Source organism: Mastigoproctus giganteus, chromosome 11, assembly GCF_048544385.1.
Source record: "Mastigoproctus giganteus isolate SK-2022 chromosome 11, ASM4854438v1, whole genome shotgun sequence".
In the NCBI taxonomy this organism is placed as follows: domain Eukaryota; kingdom Metazoa; phylum Arthropoda; class Arachnida; order Uropygi; family Thelyphonidae; genus Mastigoproctus; species Mastigoproctus giganteus.
The window spans coordinates 58,975,262-58,997,710 of NC_143585.1; the positions used below are offsets into that span (position 1 = coordinate 58,975,262).

General features: G+C 36.0%; 1 protein-coding gene across 2 annotated transcripts in view; it reads left to right on the forward strand.

Moving 5' to 3' along the window:
* The window catches only part of LOC150078032 (putative phosphorylase b kinase regulatory subunit alpha), a 608,767-nt gene that overhangs the window by 548,327 nt on the left and 37,991 nt on the right, over nucleotides 1–22,449 (forward strand). For both annotated transcript variants that reach the window (XM_090384728.1, XM_090384727.1), the window contains exon 27: nucleotides 12,736–12,834. In XM_090384728.1, coding sequence (XP_090240854.1) covers nucleotides 12,736–12,834 — 99 coding nt within the window. The remainder of the gene's footprint in view (nucleotides 1–12,735; nucleotides 12,835–22,449) is intronic.

Consider the following 22,449-nt stretch of genomic DNA (forward strand, 5'->3'; position numbering starts at 1 on the left):
CATTTAGGGGTATGCAATGTCCAGACTTATTGTATAGAACGATACAGAGTTATTTGTATGGTAGGAAAATTATACTTAAAGCTAAGCATCTACAGTTTAATAGGAATCTTTCGAGAGGGTGTCCTCAGGGGTCTGTATTGAGCCCACTTTTTTGGAACTTAGTGCTTAATTTATGGCTAGAACAATCAGTTGAAAATCTGCATAAGATTGTTTATGCAGATGATTTGGTTTTATGTGTTACTGGTAAATCTAGGTCTGTGCTTGAAATAAGAGTGGCCCAGATATTAGAAAGTCTAGTGTTATGGGCTGATCTGCATAAGCTATTGATATCTACCAACTAAAACTGTTATGATGCTTCTTAAGGGTAAACTAAATTATGCACGACCGCCAAAAGCTTTAATTAAGGGGAGCCAGATTCCCCTTGTATCTGAGGTGAAATATCTACGTATAAGAATTGATGATAGATTATCTTTTTCTCCACATTTAAATTACTTACATGAAAAAGTTTAAAAATTTAGTGCAGCAATAATTCGATTAACTACGTCAGATTGGGGGTGTTGAAAAGGAGAGTTTTAAATTTATACTACAAGGCAGTCTTCTTATCCATAGTTGCATACGGAGCATCAGCATGGTACTTCAGAGTTACTAATGTTAAATTTAAACAGAAATTGTTATCGATTCAGCGCTCAATGCTTTATGTTATTTCTAGTATGTGCAGAACAGTCTCAATGAATGCTATGCAGGTTTTGGCCGTGCATTAGCCTCTAGACTTGCACATTGTGTATCGGGCCCTTTGTTATTAACTTAAAAAAAGGTATAGTTGTTTCTTTCATGAATATTACATCTGATGTCACTATAGAGATATCTAAAGTTAAGAAATATGTTCTAACACAGTTGATTAGTATGTGGTAACAGAGATGGGATCTTAGTGTAACTGGGGAGGTGACTAGATTGTTCATTCCAACAGTTATATTTACTTATGATAGTAACAACAAATGGTTTTTTCCTTCTATGGTAACTTTGTTTATTTTAACTGGCCATGGGTCATTAAATTTTAAACTACATTACTTTGGTCTAGTCAGCTCTCCTTTATGTACTTGCGGTCAACCTGAGACTTGGAGTCATATATTATATGATTGTAGTTTGTATGTTGAACATAGAAAAAGACTAAAAGTGAAGATTGGTAATTTAGTTAGAGGCTGTGAAAGTGATCTTATTGCTAATCAGGCTAAATTTCAAGCACTGCAAGAGTTCTGTGTAACTGTTTTTCAACGGAAAAGACATTGGAATAATCTAATGCTTCTTAATTAAGATTTGATTATATACACTTTGATTATCTATGTTTTTTTTTTTAATTTGTTTATATTGTATGTATATGTGTGTATAATATGTATGTGTGTGTATAATTTTTTTTTTTTTTTTTTTTTGCTGGCTCTCAGTTGTGGGCAGCCTGGGAGCAGGATCGCTGGCACCCACCGGTATAGCACTACTTCCGGTGGGTACGGGATTTTGGTGCATGAGGCACTGTTAAAATAGTAGACCAGGCCCAGTACCAAGTGACTATGGGTGGCCATTAGGGAGCAGCTGTCCTGGTGGCGAAGAGGCCTGCCATACAGGTCTGTTTCGCAGAGGTTCTGCACAAATTCGGTTTATCAGGTGGAGATAGAGGGAAGTCTAGGTGCCACCTTAGACATAATAATGATAATAATAATAAAAAAATAATAATAACAAGACTAAGCTGATGACACAGAGATGTCAACACTATTAATCAACCAACAAATGTTAAAATGATCTGCAAAATGTGTTTTTCATAAATTTTATTGTGATCTAATATAAACATTAATTTTTATGATTTAATTGAAATATCCGCGGGCCAGATAAAATTCTTTCATGGGCCGGAACCAGCCCATAGGCCATAATTTGGGAATCCCTGGTGTATAGGCATAAACTTGCATGAGCAGATCCAGCAGTTGAAAAACTACAAGCAATGCACGTGCACACAGAAACATAGTATTAGCATTTGGCTGTACTCTACATTAAAACTGAAATAAAATAAATGAAACTAATAGTATGCAAATATTCCTTTCTGTAAGTAAGCAGTTATGACTACAGAAGAAAATAACAACAAAAATGTTTTGTATATTTAAACAAATCATGATAAAAAAGATATTAAAATAATAAAAGTTATGAACTTTAAAATTTATAGTGGTCATTATTACTTAAAATAGAACTGTTGAATCAAATATTATACAATGCTTAGAAATTAAACTTGCCTTACATCACACATATTGGAATTTGGTAATTAATTAAGATACTTAATAATAAAAAAAGTAAATTGCAGCCATTATCAACCCAATGCAGGATGGAAGCCTCCTCAACAATTCATGCTGAGGGAAATGGACCATAATCTGCCACGCTGGTCCAGTGCGGGTTGGCAGATCGATCGTATTCAGTAGTCTGGGGTTTGAACCCCAGTCTATTCAAAGAGCGTGTGCTACTGCACTCTCACTCCTGACCACTCGGCTACGGAAATAATATTGAAGAATAACTCCTCCTCCTCCTGAGTATTTGGCAGCCAGCAGGGTTTCTTTTATTATAAGTGACACCATAACCTTGATATCCAAGAAAGAACAAATTTACTTATGCCTTCAGAAGTGCTTACTTTTATATAAATAATATACTGAAAGCCTAGCCTGTTTCAAGACTTATTGGTCTCTCATCATCATACACATCTCTGATGACTTGTGATTAATGAATCAGTTGTTTGTGTGTTAGAAGATGATTCAAGATATGAATAAAATTTCAAAGATAAAACTTCTCTAAAGTCTCTCATAGTGGTTTTTCGTATTTTAAAAAAAAATAGCAAATTAGCTAGCCTTTCAGTGATGCTGTTTGAAAGTAGTACTTACCAAGCCAACTCATATTTAGGGATGTTTGTTCTGAATATTAAGATCATAGCATTACTTATGATAGTTGAAATTCTGATAACTGCCAAACACCTTAAAAGACAAGGTAATCTTCAATATTACTAAATAATTTCATAGGTCCTAATATAACTTTTTATATGTTAAATAGTACATTTAGCATTTAAGGCCACATTGCACTGTGTGTATTTTGTCCACATAAGTGTGTTTATGAACCAATTTACATGTTGTACTGGCTGAAAACCTAGAATAACTCATGCTGGGGAACCTAGTCATCTGACAGCATTTTAACCCAGAACTCTCCAAACAAGTTGGAAAAATCTGCCATACCATTGCAGAAGACTACATATTAAATATTCAAAGTTTTAATTAAGATTCTTGCTTTTTTTATATAGATTTTTCCATTATAATGGCAATATCTACTGAAAGATATGTGATCTGCTTGTGCATATGGGTTTTACCCATTGGATAAGTTGTATCTTGCTGATAGTGAAAAACAGTTATTTCAATGTTTCTTAACTAAAATGTCCTTTTTTTTTCCTGGAAAACGTTGCTTGGAATTCCTTAAAATAATACTAGATTGATGCAGTAAATATTTTTATCTCTAGTTGTGGTTAGAGAAAGTGTGATGAGGATACCAGATTGCCCTTCTAAAAAGCTAACTCCTTTAGTGTATGACCAATGCAGATCATAATGTAACAGAGGAAACAGAATCCTTTTCTGCCATCTCCATTATTTCCAAACTGCCTTAGCCAACTGCAGTCATTTTTTGAGATCTCAATTAATGAAAACTTCCACACGTGAGGAGAGGGGAACCAAATGGATAGAGGTTCCAAATCACAACAACACTAACAGGACAAATGAATTGACTAGTAGTCTCATAGGTCAATGTAAATGGATGAAAAATTTGTGGGAAAGACAAGGTAGTTGCCTAGCCTTTTGAAAAATGTGGAATCTTCAATGGCACTGAAGATGCTGCACTCTTTGAAGAAAGCAGAAATTTTAGATAACATCAATCATTGCAAGTGTGACAGTAGTAAAAGTGAGTTTTTGGACTTTCTACTACAAGTAAAGTTTTCATTCTACATTGGAATTTTATTTAGTAAGTTGTGAATTTGTTTTTCATATATATTCAATTTTTCCCCACAGAATTTGTCTTCCAGAATCTGGGTGTGTCTTGTGGTTTGGTGTGTACCTTAGCATCCAAAAATTATGATACTTTTTTATATTATATTGATATTATTATACTAGGAAACCAGGTCGCAGTCTGAATGCAGCAAATGACCTAATAGTGAATACTTAAAGATTTACCAAATTACAGTACTGTTGTTTGGCAGTACGGGAGCAGTAGGGTTACAGGCTAACTTTAGGCTCATCCAAAGTTCCAGCACACTATTTGCTGCACCAGCCTTTTATGTTTGAGATGACCTTAAAGAAATTCCAGAATGTGGAAACAAAAGATGATGGTTTAGCCAGTAACCAGTTTTTCTAATTGGCAATAAGCATACTAACTGTGTTTGTTTCAGTTTTATTTATTTATTTATATGGTTGCTTTTATTTTCTCTGCATTCTTTCTAATTGTTCTCAGCGGTTAGGTTATGTTAGTTCCTAACCTAACCGTAAAGGTTAAGTTAGGAAATAAGGTTTCCTAACTTCATCCGTCACGCCAACATGTCAATCTATATATTGTTCTCAACTTCTATTGCCACTACCGATAACACGGACTGTCTGTTTACCAAGAATGCATGGAGAAACTGCAGTAGCAGCAAACCAGTTTGCCCAGCATGTTTCCTGTGGTTCTTGTGTTGGCTTTCTTTACCTTAGCGCTTTTCTTTTTCTCTCTGAACCTGCAGTATCTTCACCAGCATGCTTCCTTTTCACACTGTTTTCAAGTATTTTTAGGGAATAAAACACAATTACAGAAAAAAAAAAATCGTGCATAAGCAAATTCGGTTTGTGTTATGTGACATCGTTTCCCTATTTATAAGGCTCCCAGACACTAGTTCAACTCTGCTCTGGTATACTGTGATGTTGCAAAAACTCTGCAGAAAAGCCAGAAATGTGTGTAATATTATGTTTGTGCCATGCATGTGTTATGTTGTTTAGTTGTTTCTGGCTGCTTTGCTATCAGGAAGCAACAAGCACCAGGGAGGTGCATCCTGATACCCATCTATGCCGTGAGGAGGTGGACCACAGCTGAGCATGAACCGCAGCAAACCTCGAGTGTGTCACGTACTGAATGTCCAAACCATTCAAAATACGAACAAATAAAATAAAACAGTAAATTAATATAAATTATAAAAATAAAAGGAATTAAAAGTTAAAGAGATAAAAAATTTAAAGTAAAAAAATTTTTGAAAAAAATAAAATAATAATAATCAGAAAAAAGTATAGAAAGAACAGAAATGAGGAGGCACGTTTGATACACACAAACAAGCAGTGCATATGTAGCAACTGAGTAAACAATGCAGTAAATGTTGCGTTCAGCTGTTGATTCCGCCATGTTTGACTGCCATTTCTTGTAAATGCAAAGCCAAATCGTGCATAAGCAAATTCGGTTTGTGTTATGTGACATCGTTTCCCTATTTATAAATTGTGTATGATCGAATTCGTGTAGTGTAAATGCGTGTTATACAAGGACCGACTTTACAGTATGATTTTGAGCTCCTATTTCTACAATAAAACATTCATTCTACTATTTCTACAATATTTCTACATGAGCTCCTATTTCTACAATAAAACATTCATTCTACTATTTCTACAATATTTCTACATTAGCTCCTATTTCTACAATAAAATATTCTTGTCCATAGTGTCCTATGGACAAGAATGTCCATAGGACACTATGGACATTCCTTGCCTCTCCCCCCCCCCCATTTTCTTCACTAGATAATTTCACATCCCACCACATCATAACTTCCAAATTCTTTTGGAAGTTATGATGTGGTGGGATGTGAAATTATCCTCTACTACAGTGGTACCTTGGTTTGCGAGCATAATTCGTTCCGGAAACGTGCTCGTAATCCAAACTACTCGTATATCAAAGCGAATTTCCCCATAAGAAATAATGGAAACCCAGATGATTTGTTCCAAAACTCAAAAATATTCATACACTGTAAAAATGATTAATACAAAATACATACATAATATTTAAATTTAATATACATAAAGCAATGAATTTATTAATTATTGGGTAGGACGACTTTCACTGTCACTAAGAGAATCACTGCTATCTGTTGACTTTTTCTTTTTGTGCAACTTTAACAAGGAACCTATCCAATGACACTTGCTTTTGCCTCCTTTTAAGGATTTGACGGAAATATGACATTGCATTGTTGTTAAACAGATTCATCGCTCGCACTGCCACAGCCGTATTCGGGTGGTGCTTTTCTACAAAATTTTGCCACATCTCATTTGAAGAGAGGGATGGCTCCATTTTTTTCTCCTCCTCCTCAGACGAGATCTTCTGCATAACCTCTTGCTGTTGCTCGCAATGCAGATCCATCAGTTTGTCGGTTGTAAACTCCTGGCCATGTTCCTCCACCAGCTCTTGAATGTCATCCTTATTCACCTCCAGTCCCATGGTCGTCCCCAAGGACACAATTTCATCGACAACTGGCAGCTCCTGTTCATGAGCAAACCCCTCAACGCAATCAAACCACAGTTTTCTCCATTGAGGGTTCTTTTGGTAACCCCATCCCAGGCTTTATCGATGATCTTGAGGCAGTTTACGATGTGGAAATGATTTTTCCAAAACTCTCGGAGGGTAAGGTTAGTTCCTTCGGTCACCTCGAAGCATCGCTGAAATAGTGCCTTGATGTAAAGCTTTTTAAAGTTCGAAATGACCTGCTGATCCATGGGCTGGAGTAATGGAGTAGTGTTGGGAGGAAGGAACTTGACCTTAATGAACTCAAATTCTTCCAGTAAGTCATCCTCAAGGCCTGGAGGATGAGCAGGAGCATTATCTATAACCAGCAAGACTTTGAATGGCAGTTTTTTTCCTAAAAGGTATTTCTTCACTGCAGGACCGAAGACCTCGTTCATCCCCTCAACAAACAAGATACGAGTGACCCAAGCCTTGCTGTTGGACCTCCACATAACGTTTAATTGGTTCTTCTGCACTCTGTGGATTCTCAGAATGATACACGAGCAGGGGCTTGACTTTGAAATCACCGCTTGCATTAGCACACAGTAAGAGGGTGAGACGGTCTTTCATGGACTTGTGACCGAGCATTGTATTCTCTTCTCCTGTAATGTAGGTTCTCGTTGGCATCTTTTTCCAAAAAAGCCCCGTCTCATTGCAATTAAAAACTTGCTGCGGCAGGTAACACTCGGAAAGCATGAGCTTCTGGAACTCGGCAACGAACGCCTCAACTGCCTTAGCTTCCGAACTCGCAGCCTGTCCGTGCCTCACAACACTATGGATGCCACTTCTCTTAAAGTTATCAAACCATACCCTGCTTGCCTTGAAGCCTTCTTCGTTTTCTGTAGATGTACCTGGCAGTTTACTTATGAGGTCGGTGTACAAGGCCTTTCCCTTCTCACAGATCAAGTTCTCGGTCACAGTATCACCTGCTAGTTGCTTCTCATTTATCCACACCAAAAGCAACTTTTCTACATCTTCCAGAATATGTGGCCGTTGCTTTGATATTCTCGTGACTTCTTTTGCTACATCTAGTCCCCTTAGTTCTTTCTTCTTTGATATTGTGCAAATCGTTGACGTAGACTTCTTATAAAATCTTGCGATGGTGGGCACTTTCATACCGTGTTCGTGCTTCCCGATGATTTCCTTCTTAATTTCTAACGTAATCATCTCCTTCTTCTTACCGCCTTCCTTTTCAACCCTTTTTTTTCATTGGGGCCATTTTCGTAGTGTACAGTTAATAAAGAACAGTCACTACATTTGAACACAAAATAAAAAAATGCTTTACGCACATACACGTGGTTACAACACTAGCACAAATGTTCACTACAATGTTGACTACAATGTTGACTGTATACGAATGAGGTATGCTGACTGAGATCAAGCATGTGGGACGATTACCCAATCAGCATGTGATCACGTGACGCTCGGCAGACAATTTTTAGGGAATAAAGCACAATTACAAAATGAGGAGGCACGCTTGATACACATAAACAAAGCTGCGTGCGTGTAGCAACTGAATAAACAACACCATAAAGGCAGAGATACATTATTAACACCTCACATTTTACTAAAGTACATTTCTAAAGGTTACTACCATAAAAAAATAAAAACAATTTCCAGTTGCGTTTCTGCTAGTGGAATCTGTTATAAACTGGTAGTAAACTCAATCTAATTGCATTTGCAATTGTACCGATAGCTGGAATTGTCGGTTTTTATGTTATTATGGTGAAATGTGTTTCCCCTTCACTGATATAAAAAATATAAATATATTTTCAGAATCTTCTCTTCATTCCTATCGTGTTGCATTCGATTGGTGTGATTCTGAAGGCGAATCATGCATAAGCAAATTCTGTTCGTGTTATATACAACGTTGTTCCCCTATTTATAAATCGTGTATGATCAAATTCGTTTAGTGTAAACGTGTTATACGAGGACTGACTGTACTCGTATTGCAAGACCTCGCTCATTTATCAAGTTAAAATTTATTAAAAATTTTTGCTCATCTTGCAAAACACTCGCAATCCAAGGTACCACTGTATTTTATTTTAACTCTGCCAAGTATATTATGTTATTGTTGATATTCTCAAAGTGCAAGACCTTGCATTTTGCTAAATAAAACATAGCTGATACTTTTCTGACAATCTTTGGAGCTTATTCAAGCCGTCATGAAGGAGTGCTGTGGCTGGAGACTGATTATTAACTACTCTTCTGATCTTTACATCGTTTGCAAATTTTGATAACCCACCCTCTATCCCTTCATCAATGTCATTTATTAAAATCAGAAACAACAGTGGTCCCAGAACTAATCCTTGGTGGGGGGGGGGATATCCTTCTAACTCGCTTCTAACATTAGACCAATCTGAATAGTTATCATTAATCACAAAACTCTGCCTCTTACCCTGCAGCTGCCCCTGTAAGCTATCTGAAGGTATACAACATGGTTTTATTAAGGGAAAAATCATATTTAGCTATTTTTGCACACTTACATTGTTTGTTTCATTTTAGCAAAGCATTTGATGTGGTCTCTCATGAGGTTTCACTGTATAAGGTGGAATATATTGGAGTTACAGAGAAAAGTTTTAGATTTCCCTTTATTATTGCCCCCAATATTTTCCCTACCAATGAAGTCAGACTGACAATGGTTTGTAATAACCCACTTCACTCTTAGAAAGGTCTTTATGTAATTGCAATACACTGGCGCATATCAAAGAAATGTGCCAGTCCAATCCAAAGAAATATTTCCTAAATCCAATGATGCCTTCATTACTAGGTATGCACTATTAGTTGTAGGAACCTTTCTTGCCTTTAGGCTTGAAAGTTTGTCTTTAAAGAAACAATGATTATTGTTTCTTTAAAGAATTTCCATAATTTTAATATATTAACTAACCCTCTGCTATTTGTCCAGTTGATAGAGGCCATGCAGCATCTTAAACTGACATGTTCCGCTTTCCTGAAATTAAACACCATGCCGCCTTTAACAATTGCACCTCTTTCTTCATCTTCCAACCAAGGACTGTGTGGCCACTTCTTGATATTATTCCTGTATGTGTGCTCTATGATGTCATCTAGTTCATAGGAGATGATGAAGTCCAGAATATTTTTGCCCTGATGCAAATAATAATTATCTATTTCGTTTTCCTTCCATTTGCTCCAGTAAGGAGCAAATTGAAATTACCCATAATAAGAAATTCAAACATGCTTGCCCATTCCATCTGCATATAGAGGCTACTATCATATTCTCAATCTTCCATTTGGTAGCATATCCCACTGTCATTTTAATCTTTGGCAGCTACTTTACAACATACAGATTCTGTACAGGTATGCATAGGTTCTGAATCTTGAAAAGCATCTATTTATGCTCAAGCTGCTTTTGATAAGAAGCATGACCCCCCCCCCCACTCTCACCCATCTCCAGTCTGTCTTGTCTATCCTTTATTTTCACACCACATTTTCATTGGCTCTATTATGTCAGCATTAGTTGTCCTAACTAGGAGTTTGGATTCACTCATTTTATTGACAATGCTCCTGACATTATTGTTGGAATAGTTAAGACTAATTGGTCTTATGTAGTTTACTACCCTGACACACCTCTTGCAGTTATTTAAGATTATATATCTACCATTACCTTCCCATTTGTTTGAAATGTTCTACCCTTGGTACATCTTTTGCCAGTAATGTCTGTTTCGTTAAATAAGCAAGTGCTTTTGAATTGAATGCAAGCATTACTTTGACCCATATCATCAGAAAAATGCATATCTGTATTTCCCCTCGTCCCTTCCTCATCTAGTAATTTCCCTGAATCCCATAAAGTATCCTCAGTGATATTAGTAGAAATCCTTGCACTACTTTTGTTCAAATGTATTCCAGCTCTACAAAATTGATTCCTTCTAAAAAATTTCTTCCAAAAAGCAATGCAGAGTCCCTCATATCATGCCTGGGCTGAATTGCAAATAAATATTCTGACCTAACTCAGAAATTTTTCTTTCCTGGTCCTATATTTATCTAAAAAATTGTCAATTCATGTGTGTTTAATATCATTAGTCTGTACATGAATAATAATACTCTCTTTACCACTCATAAAGTATGATTATCTGTTGGTGACTATCACTTGTTACTCCTGGCAGACATGCCCTGGTTCTAGTTTACCTGTCTTTATTACAAAAAAATTTACCCATTTCATTGACAATGAATTCTCCCAATAAAACTGAATCCTCTTGAACTGGAGTAGTATATATGTAGTTTATTACTGGGCTCCCAATCAGGGGTACACTGCCTTGCAGGTCACTAGATACTTGAATCCCTGTTGAGTACCCAGTTATATTTGTCTCTAGTGTAAGCACCCATTTCTTCAGTCACTCAAATTCTTCCATTAATTAATTCTTACATATTAATTAATGTAAGAGTATTTCTTACATAGTATTTCTTACATTGTGAGCAAAATTGGGGACAAGTTATGCAAGCAATGAACTGGTGACTCATACAGGAATTGCTTTCAGACATTTCTGACTGATTCACAATATCCTCAAACAATTATTTAATATGGACCTTTTATCAACCGTTACTAAGGTAAGAAACTAACAGAATATTACAGAATTAACTTTTATAGGGCACCTCCGTAGCCAGGTGGGCAGGAGCAGCAGTATGTAGCACATGCTCCTTGATTAGACCGGGGTTGGAGCCCGTGACCACCAAACACGGAGGATGCAGAAAGGTCAGGGAATGACTACTGCATATCCCCGTAGCAATATGGCCTTAGTTGCTAATGCTCCTTAAAAACAACAAAACTTTATCTACTATGATAAAAATTAAGCCATAAGATAATGAAAAGAATGTAATTTAGCAGAATTAGTTTTAGAAAAGATAAGAATTACATTTTTGAAATATTACAGGAAATAACTTCACAAAATGACTGAAATTAAATTTAGAAAATTACAGAAAGAAAAGAAAATTATAAAGCATTTAAACAAATTAAGGAAAAACAAAAAAATTTCTACTAATCTCTTAATTCGATTTTTAGTCTTCTGGAATATAATACTGGAGCGCTTACCCCCATATCTACTCTCTGTGACTGCCAACCTCATGTATTTCCAGCATATATATGTACTTGTCTCTATGTAGTTATGGACAGAGGTGTAGATGAGATGTGGATCAGGGTCTCATCACAACATTCAAATGGTATTACACCTGCCACACATTTATGAGAATTCTTAATTAGATGGGCAGAGAGAGAGAGAGCAGTTCCTCTTTTTTAGTTAGCAATTGCTTGAAAATACAATGCCACTGACTATAAAACAAATACAAAGTAATCTCCAGATGAAATGAAATCAACCATCAATTTGGAATTGCGCTAGAGAAAACTGTTGCTTGGTACAGCAAAAAACTGACAGTCATATCATTAGAACAGGTGTGGAGAATTGTGAGTTTGTCATGTTGGAAGAAGAGAGAGTTTTGGCATTCTCATATCACTCTCTTCCTGAAAGCAGCAAGGAAGAAGAGAGTTATATGATTCAAATGCCTCAGCTATGGCTTAAGGGCACTGGCAGATATTTTAAATAGAGAGTCTGGCTAACAACAGTAGCAAAACTGCATACAGGAGAGTTCATCACTGCAGGGTGGTGAACTCAGAGGGCCAGTGGGCCTGAAAAGTTGGTTTTCATATGGTTTTTAAAAACTATGGGGAGGTGCCATTCTTGAAAGAATTTGTAGTTTCACTACTGCTAACAAGGTGTTTGAAATGGGCCATTTCAAACACCTTGTTTAAATTTTGAAAAGGATTGGAGGATCATATGGATCCCACTTAAGAGAAAATGGCCTTTGTAGGAGAGACCCACAAAGAAAGATGCAAATGTTCAAAAAAGCTCCAATGATTCAGCAAAGGGATTTATAATCCATTTGCTTTTTTTCATTGTTATTTATTATTCTTTGCATAAAATGTATTCATGACATTTATTTTTGTTATAATAAGCATTGTTAATTACATTTTAATTCACCTTGATTTCTGTAAGAAAGGCAGGCCAACCTGTCATTTTTCCAAAAGCCTTTGATCTTCATATCTGTAGTTTTGATATTTGTTGTGATTTCCAGGAACACCTCCCCCACAAATATCAAATATTTACTGCGTGTGAATTAAAGAAAAACTTTTTTTTTTTTTGGTTTTATTTCAAGGTGATGATGCATCTGAGCACTTACTGAATTTAAGTCCATATGAAATGAAAACTCTCCTTCATCATATCCTTAGTGGTAAAGAATTTGTGGTAAAAAGTGGTGAGTATTTCATTTTCTGCTTTTTAAAACTTTTAAAATTAATTTTTCAGTATTATATTTGAAATATATTTCTACAAATTGTAATAGAGTACTTATAATATTTTACCCTGTTTCCATGCATAACAATACCACAAGAGTTTATTATTGTACATGGCTTATTTTACTTGTTATTGTACAAAAAGCTCATTTGTGTGCCTAGCAGAATCCTTACTAAGAAAGACTTGGATTCTGAAATTTACAAGTTTCCAACTCCTTCTTAGTAAGATTAGCCTTTTTACCTCAAACAAAATACTCTGCATCCATTCCAACAGATCCACGTCCTTCCTAAAATGAGGCATCCAAACCTGTTACCAATACTCAAAAATGTATATATTATAAGTATTGCATATGGGTAGAATATAAAAATATATTCTACTCATACGGGTAGAAATATATTCTACCCATATGCAGTACTTTGACAAATGCAAAGTACTGCACATGGGTAGAAGTAACCCCAGAGAAATATGAAGTTTTCTGAGCAATGCAGACAGGCCGCCAGAGCAGGTCAATGATATACAGGAATTTTGCTAGCAGGGAAAAGGAGGTGATTATCCCTTTGTATAAGGCAATGGTCAGGCCATGCCTTGAGTACTGCTTACAGGTCTGGAGAATTGGTTTTAGGAAAGATGTACACCTGGTGGATGAAGTAGAGAGAAGAGCAACGAGATTGGTGAGTGGAATGAAGGGGTCCTCTTACCAAGAAAGACTTAAGTTCTGCAAATTGCAGCGGCTGGAGACTAGGCACCTGCAAAGTGATCTGCTTGAGGTGTATGAGGCCTTGAATGGGTTGAGCCCACTGAATTCTGATGGGATTCTTCTGCTTCCTCAGATTACAGACCAGAAGGGGGGGGGGACATAAATTCAAATTGATGAAAGACAGTTGTAGAATAGATGTGCGGAAATTTGCCTTTAGCCAGCGGCTGGTTAATTGGTGGAACAAACTTTCCAAACTTTGCATGATCAGGCTATGCCTGATCATGCAAAGTTTGGAAGGGATAATCACCTCCTTTTCCCTACTAGCAAAATTCCTGTAAATCATTGACAATACTCCATGTCCTGCTCTGATCGGTGAAGAGAAGCTGGCTGCTCTGGCAGCCTGTCTGCACTGCTCAGAAAACTTCATATCTGACTGCACAATTACTCCCAGGTATTTTTCATTCTCTACTACCCTAAGTCTAGTACCACACGGTATGTTTCTGTAATGTTACTTCTACCCATATGCAGTACTTTGCATTTGACAATGTTAAACTTCAATTGCCACTTCTCATCCCATCTGCCCAATTTTTTTATATACTGTTGCAGTAGCACACTGCCATAACTGTCATTAACAACCCTGCCAACCTTTGTATCATCTGAAAACTTGGATATTAAGCCATACACTATTAGTTGTGAAACATAAAATCAAAGGAAATGCATCCAGTTGACATGTGTAGACAGTGCAATGTTGAGTCAGTTTGGTGTGGCATAAACACTGGGAAAGGGAAAATGAGAATAGGAGTGTGTTATAGGCCTAAAGACTCTGATGAGTAAAATGAGCAATTCTGCAGAGAAATAGAGTGGGCCAGTAAATCACAATCTCTTTTGTGATGGGGATTTTAACTTTCCAGATAATGACTGGAACTTGTGGGTTGGTCACTTGCATGCTAGCAAGACTTGTGTGGATATATTGGAGAATTGTTTTCTACAGCAACATGTTCAACAGGCAACCAGAGGAGATAATAACCTTGATCTGATCATCTGCAGTGATGACTCATGCATTAGGAATTTGCAGGTAAAGGATCACTAGGTGACAGTGATCACAGTCTACTGATGTGGAATTTACTTAAAGATGCAACTACCATCAAGGGTAAAGGAAAGGGGTTTTTGTTTTCGTAAAGGTGATTACAGTGGTTTCAGGCAGTTTTTAAATTCTGTACAGTGGGATCAACTGATGATGTTACCAATATTGAATTCTAAATGTGAAGCCTTCAAAGACTTAATCTTGGAGCCTACTAGGCTATTCATTCAAACTAAGAAATACTGTTCAAGATTTAGACCTGAATGGATGTTAGGTGAACTAATGAGGCTTGTGGTAGAGAAGAAAAATGTGTGGGATGCATATAAATTAGCAGATGACACAGAAGTCTATGGCAGATATAAGTTAGTGTGTAATCAAGTTACAAAGGAGATTAGGCAAGCAAAGGCTGATTACAAGAAATTCTTGGCAAAGAATGCAAAGAAAAACAACAAAGATTTCTTTACTTATGTAAAATCTAGAAGGAAGGGGATGAATCAGAGTGGTCCACTTGATGTTGCTTGTTCGACTGTTGATTAACCTGATCAGATAGCTGAGAAACTGAATGAGTATTTTGCATCTACATTCACACATGAAGAATTTTGTAAGCAAGGAGAGGACAGAAGTTTACTAAACTCTAACAGGCAGCTAAATGATTTTGCAATAACTGAGAGCAAAGTGGAGGAGAAATTGTTGAAGTTAAAATTAAAAAAGGCACCTGGGGCAGACGGAATCTATCCAGTTATATTGAAGGAGGCAGCAAGGGAAGTAAGCAAACCCTTAATCTTAATTATGAGAGCATCCTTAGATTCAGGGGAGATCCCCATGGGCTGGAGATGTATTCCTAATTCACAAATGGGGTTCAAAAGGTGATGCAAATAGTTATAGACCTGTAGTTTAACTTCTGTTCTGGGGAAAATAATGGAGTCACCAGTTAAAGAAATGATGCAGGATCACCTAGACAAGACTGCAGTAATAGTTCAGACAAAGCATGGGTTTGTTAAGGGGAGGTCTTTTCTGATCAATTTCATTGGATACTACGATGTGGTCCCCAAGGAACTAGACGGAAAAAATTATTTTGATATCATATACTTGGATTTCAGGAAAGCTTTTGATACTGTTGCACATGGAAGATTGCTGTACAAATTCGAGCAGTATGGCATTAACAGCAAGTTGCTACAATGAATAAAGAGATGGTTGAGTGGGAGACTGCATAGAGTGATAATAAATGGACACTGCTCTACATGGACTAATGTTATTAGTGGAGTTCCACTAGCGTTCAAGTTTGCAGATGATACAAAAGTTGGAAGGGGTGTTAATGACAGTAATGATGTATGGTACTGCAACAGGATCTAGAAAAGTTAGGTTGTTTGCTTGAGAAGTGGCAACTGAAGTTTAATATTGACAAATGCAAAGTACTGCATATGGGTAGCAGTAACCCAAGAGAAACGTATCAGCTGTGTGGTACTACACCTGTGGAGGTGGAGAATGAAAAAGACCTGAGGGTAATTGTGCAGTCAGATATGAAGTTGTCTGAGTAGTGCAGATGAGCTGCCAGAGTGGATCATGGAGTTTTATCAATGATATATAGGAATTTTGCTAGCAGAGACTAGGAGGTGATTATCGCTTTGATGTAATGTTTAGCATTAGGAATGGTCAGGCCATGCTTTGAGTACTGCATACAGGTCTGGAGGCCCCATTTTAGGAAGGATGTAGAGTTGCTAGAACGAGTACAGAGAAGTGCAACAAGATTGGTGAGAGGAACAAAGGGGTTCTCTTACCAGGAGAGGCTTAAATTCTGTAAGTTGCAACATCTGGAGACTAGGCACCTACAAGGTGATCTGATTGAGGTGTCAAGGCCTTGAACAGTTTGAGCAGGGTCAATGCTAATGGGATACTTCTGCTTGGTCAGATTAAGAACCTGGGGGGGGGGACATAGATTGAAATTGAGGAAATACAGTTATAGAATAGATGTGCAGAAGTTTGCCTTTGGCCCAGCGGGTAGTTGATTGCTGGAACAGGCTTCCATCTGTTGTTCAGCCTTAAATAAATTTAAGGCTGAACTAGATAAACATATGGTGACCGCATGGGTAAAATGGAATTGGGTGTTTTTTTTTTTTTTTTTTTTTGTCTGATGCTTGCTAAGCTTGTTTTCTTGCATCATATGCCTTGACTAATGCTAAACATTACATCAATTTTTAAGAAAGTTGACAGAAGACATTCCAATTACAGAGGAATTTGCGTTATGAGCTCTATTGCTAAACTATTTGGGAAAGTGATAAAATCGAAACTGGAACAAGAGATTATAATTTCTGAGGAAGTGTGACTTTTCGACTGGACCCTCATGTATTGACCATTTATTCACTATTAAGAAAATTCTGGAAAAATGTCATTCTACAAACCAAGATGTAAGTATGCTGTTCATAGACTTAGAAAAAGCTTATGACAATGTGCCAAGAAATCTTCTGTGGATGGCTACGGAAAAAAAGTCAATAAGCCAGCTATTAATTGATATAATTAGAAGAATCTACAAGAACAATACATGCTGTATTAAAATTGGTTCGAAATTATCAAGTAAATTTAAGACTTCAAAAGGACTACTTCAAGGTTGCTGTTTGTCGCCTGCCTTGTTTAAGCTATACCTGGAAGTTTTTCTGTGACCGTGGTTAGAGAAGTGTAGTTCAAGCTTTCAATTCCCCTTGGTCAAAATAAGTACCTTTACAATATACTGTTTGCGGACAACCAAGTTGTGGTAGCACAGGACGACGATGATGCAAATTACATGGGCAGAAAGTTACTAGAGGAATATAAAACATGAGGACTGGCAGTAAATTTAATAAGACAGAGTACATGAATCAAAGTGAAAGATTAATTTAAATGGAATACAGGTGAAACTGTGCAGTTATTCAGGCTGACTGATCATCTGTGCAGGAAATTGAGAGAAGACTGGGTGAAGGTAGAAAGGTCATAGGAATGCTCAATTCTGTGCTATTGAATAAAAATATTATTAACAAAACTAAACATCAAATATGTAATGCAATATTTTTTTATTTTTTTTTTTATATGGATGTGAGACTTGGACCTTAAATGAAAAACAAAAAAGTAAACTATTGGCTGTTGAGATGGATTTCTGGTGAAGATCGGCAAGAAAGTCTAGGACTGAAAAAGTTAGAAATTACATGATAAGGAATATAATGAACATCCAAAAAAACCATCATTGATAAAATAGAGGAAGAAAGATTGGGATAGTTTGGCCATGTGAAGAGAATGGACGATGACAGATTGCCTAGAGGAGCCATGGAATGGGTGCCAAGGAGAAAGAGGAAGACCAAGAAGGATGTGGATAGAAGGTGTGAGAGCAGCTGTGAATAGAAGAGGATTGGTGGATGGAGATTGGGAAGATAGAAGAAATGGAAAAAAAAGAATAAAGGGATGACTTCGATTTTAGGTTAAGGAGAACCGTTGTAATAGCAGAATAAATCCTAAGAAGATTTTAACAGTACAAATACATCCAGGTATTAAACTATATTTTAATTTAGTTTATATATTACCTCTTTATAATCAGTACATACAAGACTTAAACCAATATATTAAAATTTAAACAATTGATAATAACAATTGTTTTAAAGTTAAAAACAACTACTAAACAGTCTAAATGAATAATTGAAATGAAATTTGAAAATGGTAAAGTTATAATGTTGTTTATGAAGAATAACACAGAAAAGAACAGCTTCTAAAATTTTAAGTTGAGTTTTATCTTTTCCTGGTTAGATTAAGAATTATTTTCAGATCATTTTTCTTATGTCCTCAGATGTAAACAGAGGAAACAGATTATTATTTTGTTATTTAAGCACTTCATATAGCTTTAATTTTTCATTTTGATTGTAAAGAAATTGAATGCCCATATTTTCATTCTGAACCATTTTTGATAATAACTGAAATTTATTGCATGCTTTCAGAAGTGATTCGTAAGTATGGAGTAGCAACTCTTCCTTATAGTTTGTAATACCTGATGTCTTTAACAGTAATAAAATTCATCTGATTTTTCACTCTCTCTCCCTCCCTTCCTTCCTTCCTTAGTCTTAAGTTTTTTGGCTAACCTAGGCATAGCAACTACTATTAATTGCGTCCAGTTTTTTAGAAAGAAAGCAGTTCAAAAAATATATACCATTGTAGTGGGAATCACTTTTTTCTGGTAGATCTAAATTGCTTCCTTTTAGTGACTTTAGTGCCATTTAATTTCCTTTCCTTGAAAAGCACAAGTTATTAAATTGGATTTAATATTTTTCTTCAGACATCTCTGTTACACGAGTGCTAAAATGATGGTTTAAAACACAAAATATGATGAGTGACATAACCAAGGTAGCTCCAGTGGATCAACACTGATCCACAAGGGTTAATGATCACTAATGTGGATACCATTTGACAATCATTAACTATTTAGAAGGTTTCAAGATAGCATAAGGGCAAGGATTTGTCAGCATTTTTAGAAATGTTGACAAACTAATGGGCTGGAAGTGGGCAAATTTCCATAAAGAAGATAAAACACGAGTAGAATAACAGTGAGCAAAAAAAAAGCTACAAAAATTACTCATCAGTGGACATAATTCTGTAGTGTGGGTTTTAAGAACAAACAAAGGAATGCTATCAGGATCTGGAGACTTCTAGAGACAAAATCGAAAGATTAATCTGTTGAAAACCCAGGGGAAGCAATGGGATGTGTTCAGTATAAAACTGCAGCCATTATCAACCCACTGCAGGATGGAAGCCTCCTCAACAATTAACATTGAGGGAAATGGACCATAATCTGCCATGCTGGTCCAGTGCCAGTTGGCAGATCGACCGTATTTAGCAGTTAGTGGCTTGAACCCCTGTCTACCCAAGGAGCGTGTGCTACTGCACTCCCACTCCTGACCACTCGGCTACGGAATAGTAGGAGACAAGTATTAGAGTAAAAATAAGATGCTTAGTGGAACTGCTTCAGCCTTTAGATGAATGTAAAATGGAATCATCAAGATGTACAGTAAAAAAAGGTTTTTTGTAAAATAATAAGAGGAGTTTACCTCAATATAGTACGTAGAACACTTCCGTATGATACTCTCCAGAAATTAAAACGAAAAAATCGACAACTTATATTAGATTAAAATATAAATAATTAAAAACCAATTTAACACAATTCAAATCAGTTTAAAACAATTAAAAATTATTCATTTTGGAATCACAGGAATCAGGAATCACGTGATCACAAGAATGAAAACCAATTTTCATTCCTGTGATCACGACATACGGTCGAAAAGCGTTGTCAGCTTCAGGAAGGAAGATCGTTTTGAATATTTTCGTTAGATTCCTTTTAATTGCATTAAATTGATTTTTAATTGTTTTAAATTGATTTGAATTGTGTTAAATTGTTTTTTAATTATTTATATTTTAATCTAATGTAAGTTGTCAATTTTTTTCATTTTAATTTCTGGAGAGTATCATACGGAAGTGTTCTATGTACTATATTGAGGTAAACTCCTCTTATTATTTTACAAATTAATATCAACGTAGAACGTATTGAGTATTATAGCTCTGATTCATACTAAGTAAAAAAAGGTGGAAGTATTAAAGGGCATTAATGCTTCAAGCTGAAACCAGTGACTTCATCAGGGCAACCAAAAGACCATCTATTTTTATAGAAGTAAGTTTCCTCCTTGAATTTTTTTTTTAAATCAAGATTTTGAATTTCTTTTATTCTGATTTAATTTATTAATAATATGTTTTTAACAGCATGCTATAGTGAAGGCAGAAAATAAATTTTTCAATTTCATTTATTTAACCATACAATACAGTGCTTTCTGGACTAATATCCATCCAGACTCACATCATTGTTATTATACATTTTCATAATATTGTATAGTTTAAACTTACATACACTTGAAAATTAAAAACATTTTAATGCAACAATCTACTAGATATGTTATTTAAAACATCAGCTGGTAAGAATTCTCTAACCTTTGAACCTATGGGCCATATTTGGGGGTAAAGGAGTGCAGCTACATCTTGCACGCTACACACTGTCTGAAAAGATGAGTATGAGGGTGTATCTGGTCTTCCTTCTGAATACCTTCGCATTAATTTTAAGGCAGTTCCAGATCATATGCCATATTGTGGGGGATTCTGTACCTACTCTGGTCAAGGCTAGTAATGAAGATGCTAGATTGCTTCAAGGCAGCTTTTAGTTAGGATTGACTTGCCATGCCCAAGATGAAGTTTTTATTATTGGGTAGAATGGGGTTTCCTCTTCCATTCTGTGTAGTTTCTTTGGCCCATTTTATTGTCTGGATTGGGATAGGATATGTTGATTCTACATGGTTATTACAGACATTGACGCACACACTTCTTGATTACACCGGGGTTCGAGCCCGTCACCACCAAATACGGAGGATGCGGAAAGGTCAGGGAATGACCACCGCATATTCCCGGAGCAATATGGCCTTAGTTGCTAATGCTCCAAAAAAAAAAAAAAAATAACAGACATTGACATTCACTTGTCAAGCCTTGTTATATACAGTAAACTGTCGAAATAATGGCATCCCAAATAATGGAACATTTAAGCTAACGGCACATTTAGATTGGATGTTTATATACAGCACAGATGTCTTGTGGTGCCGAAAAAAGAAAATGGCAAGTCACGTGATTGTCGTATTTGTTTATGTTCATCATTTTGAAAGTGAATTCTACGCTGATATCATGGATTATACCGCTGTTTTACATTTATTTTAAATTAAAAACCTTCACTATGGCAGTTAGATATTATATGACGGTTAGTATAAGAAAAGTTTCTGTCTATTACAGATCTGAAGTTATGGGCAGTAAAATTAATGCCAACAGTCAGTGATAACAGTTTCTTTTTCAAGGCAAGAGAAAACTCCACTGCCCTCGTCCATAAAAAATTTAGGAAATTATACTAACAATGCACTATTGATATAATCAATGGTTGTAGATGGCTTGCACATTTTAGAGGATTCACTGACCTTTATGATTAGCCAAGGAGTTGAAGCTAAAATCTATGTTTTGAAGGAAAAAACACTAAGATTTTGGATGAAGTGATTCAGAAAGACAGGTAAATAACTGTATATGCAATGATGCAAGCACTTGGATGTTCAAAGGCAAGTGTATTAATTATATACAGAGAGACATCTTATATTATAAGAAAATGTGCCAAACTGATACTCAAGCTGCCAACAAGAGAAATGAAATTCCTTAGGCAGAAGCTCTGCCAAGACCTGTTGCACTAGTGGAATAACTTTTAAAAAAATTTTAAGGGCTTAATTATAGTTGATGAAACCTGGAACTTCTGTTATGATCCTTATTCTAAGTGCCAGTCTATGGAATTGACACATCTCTGCTTCATCATCATCAATTCAAGAGTTTTTCATCACTACTGAAGAAAAACTCTTGAATTGCCAGATCACAAAAAATTATCACCACATTGTTCTGGGATTGAGAAGCACAGTTTTTGTTGATTTTTTTTTTTTTTTTTTAAAGAAAGGTCAGATTATAATTAGGGAAGATATTGCCAAATGCTTGATAAGCTTAATTGAGCTATACAGACAAAAAAGAAGGCTCTAACAGGATACTAAATTACATTATCATGGCCTGACATTATCATGATGGTGACGATAATGTCAGGCCATACCTTGCCCATATGACTCAGATAAAAATTGCAGACCTAGGGTGGGGAGGTTTGTTCTGCATATAGCCTAGATTTGGTTCCATCTGATTTTTTTCTATTTCAACATATGTAGAGATATCTTTAT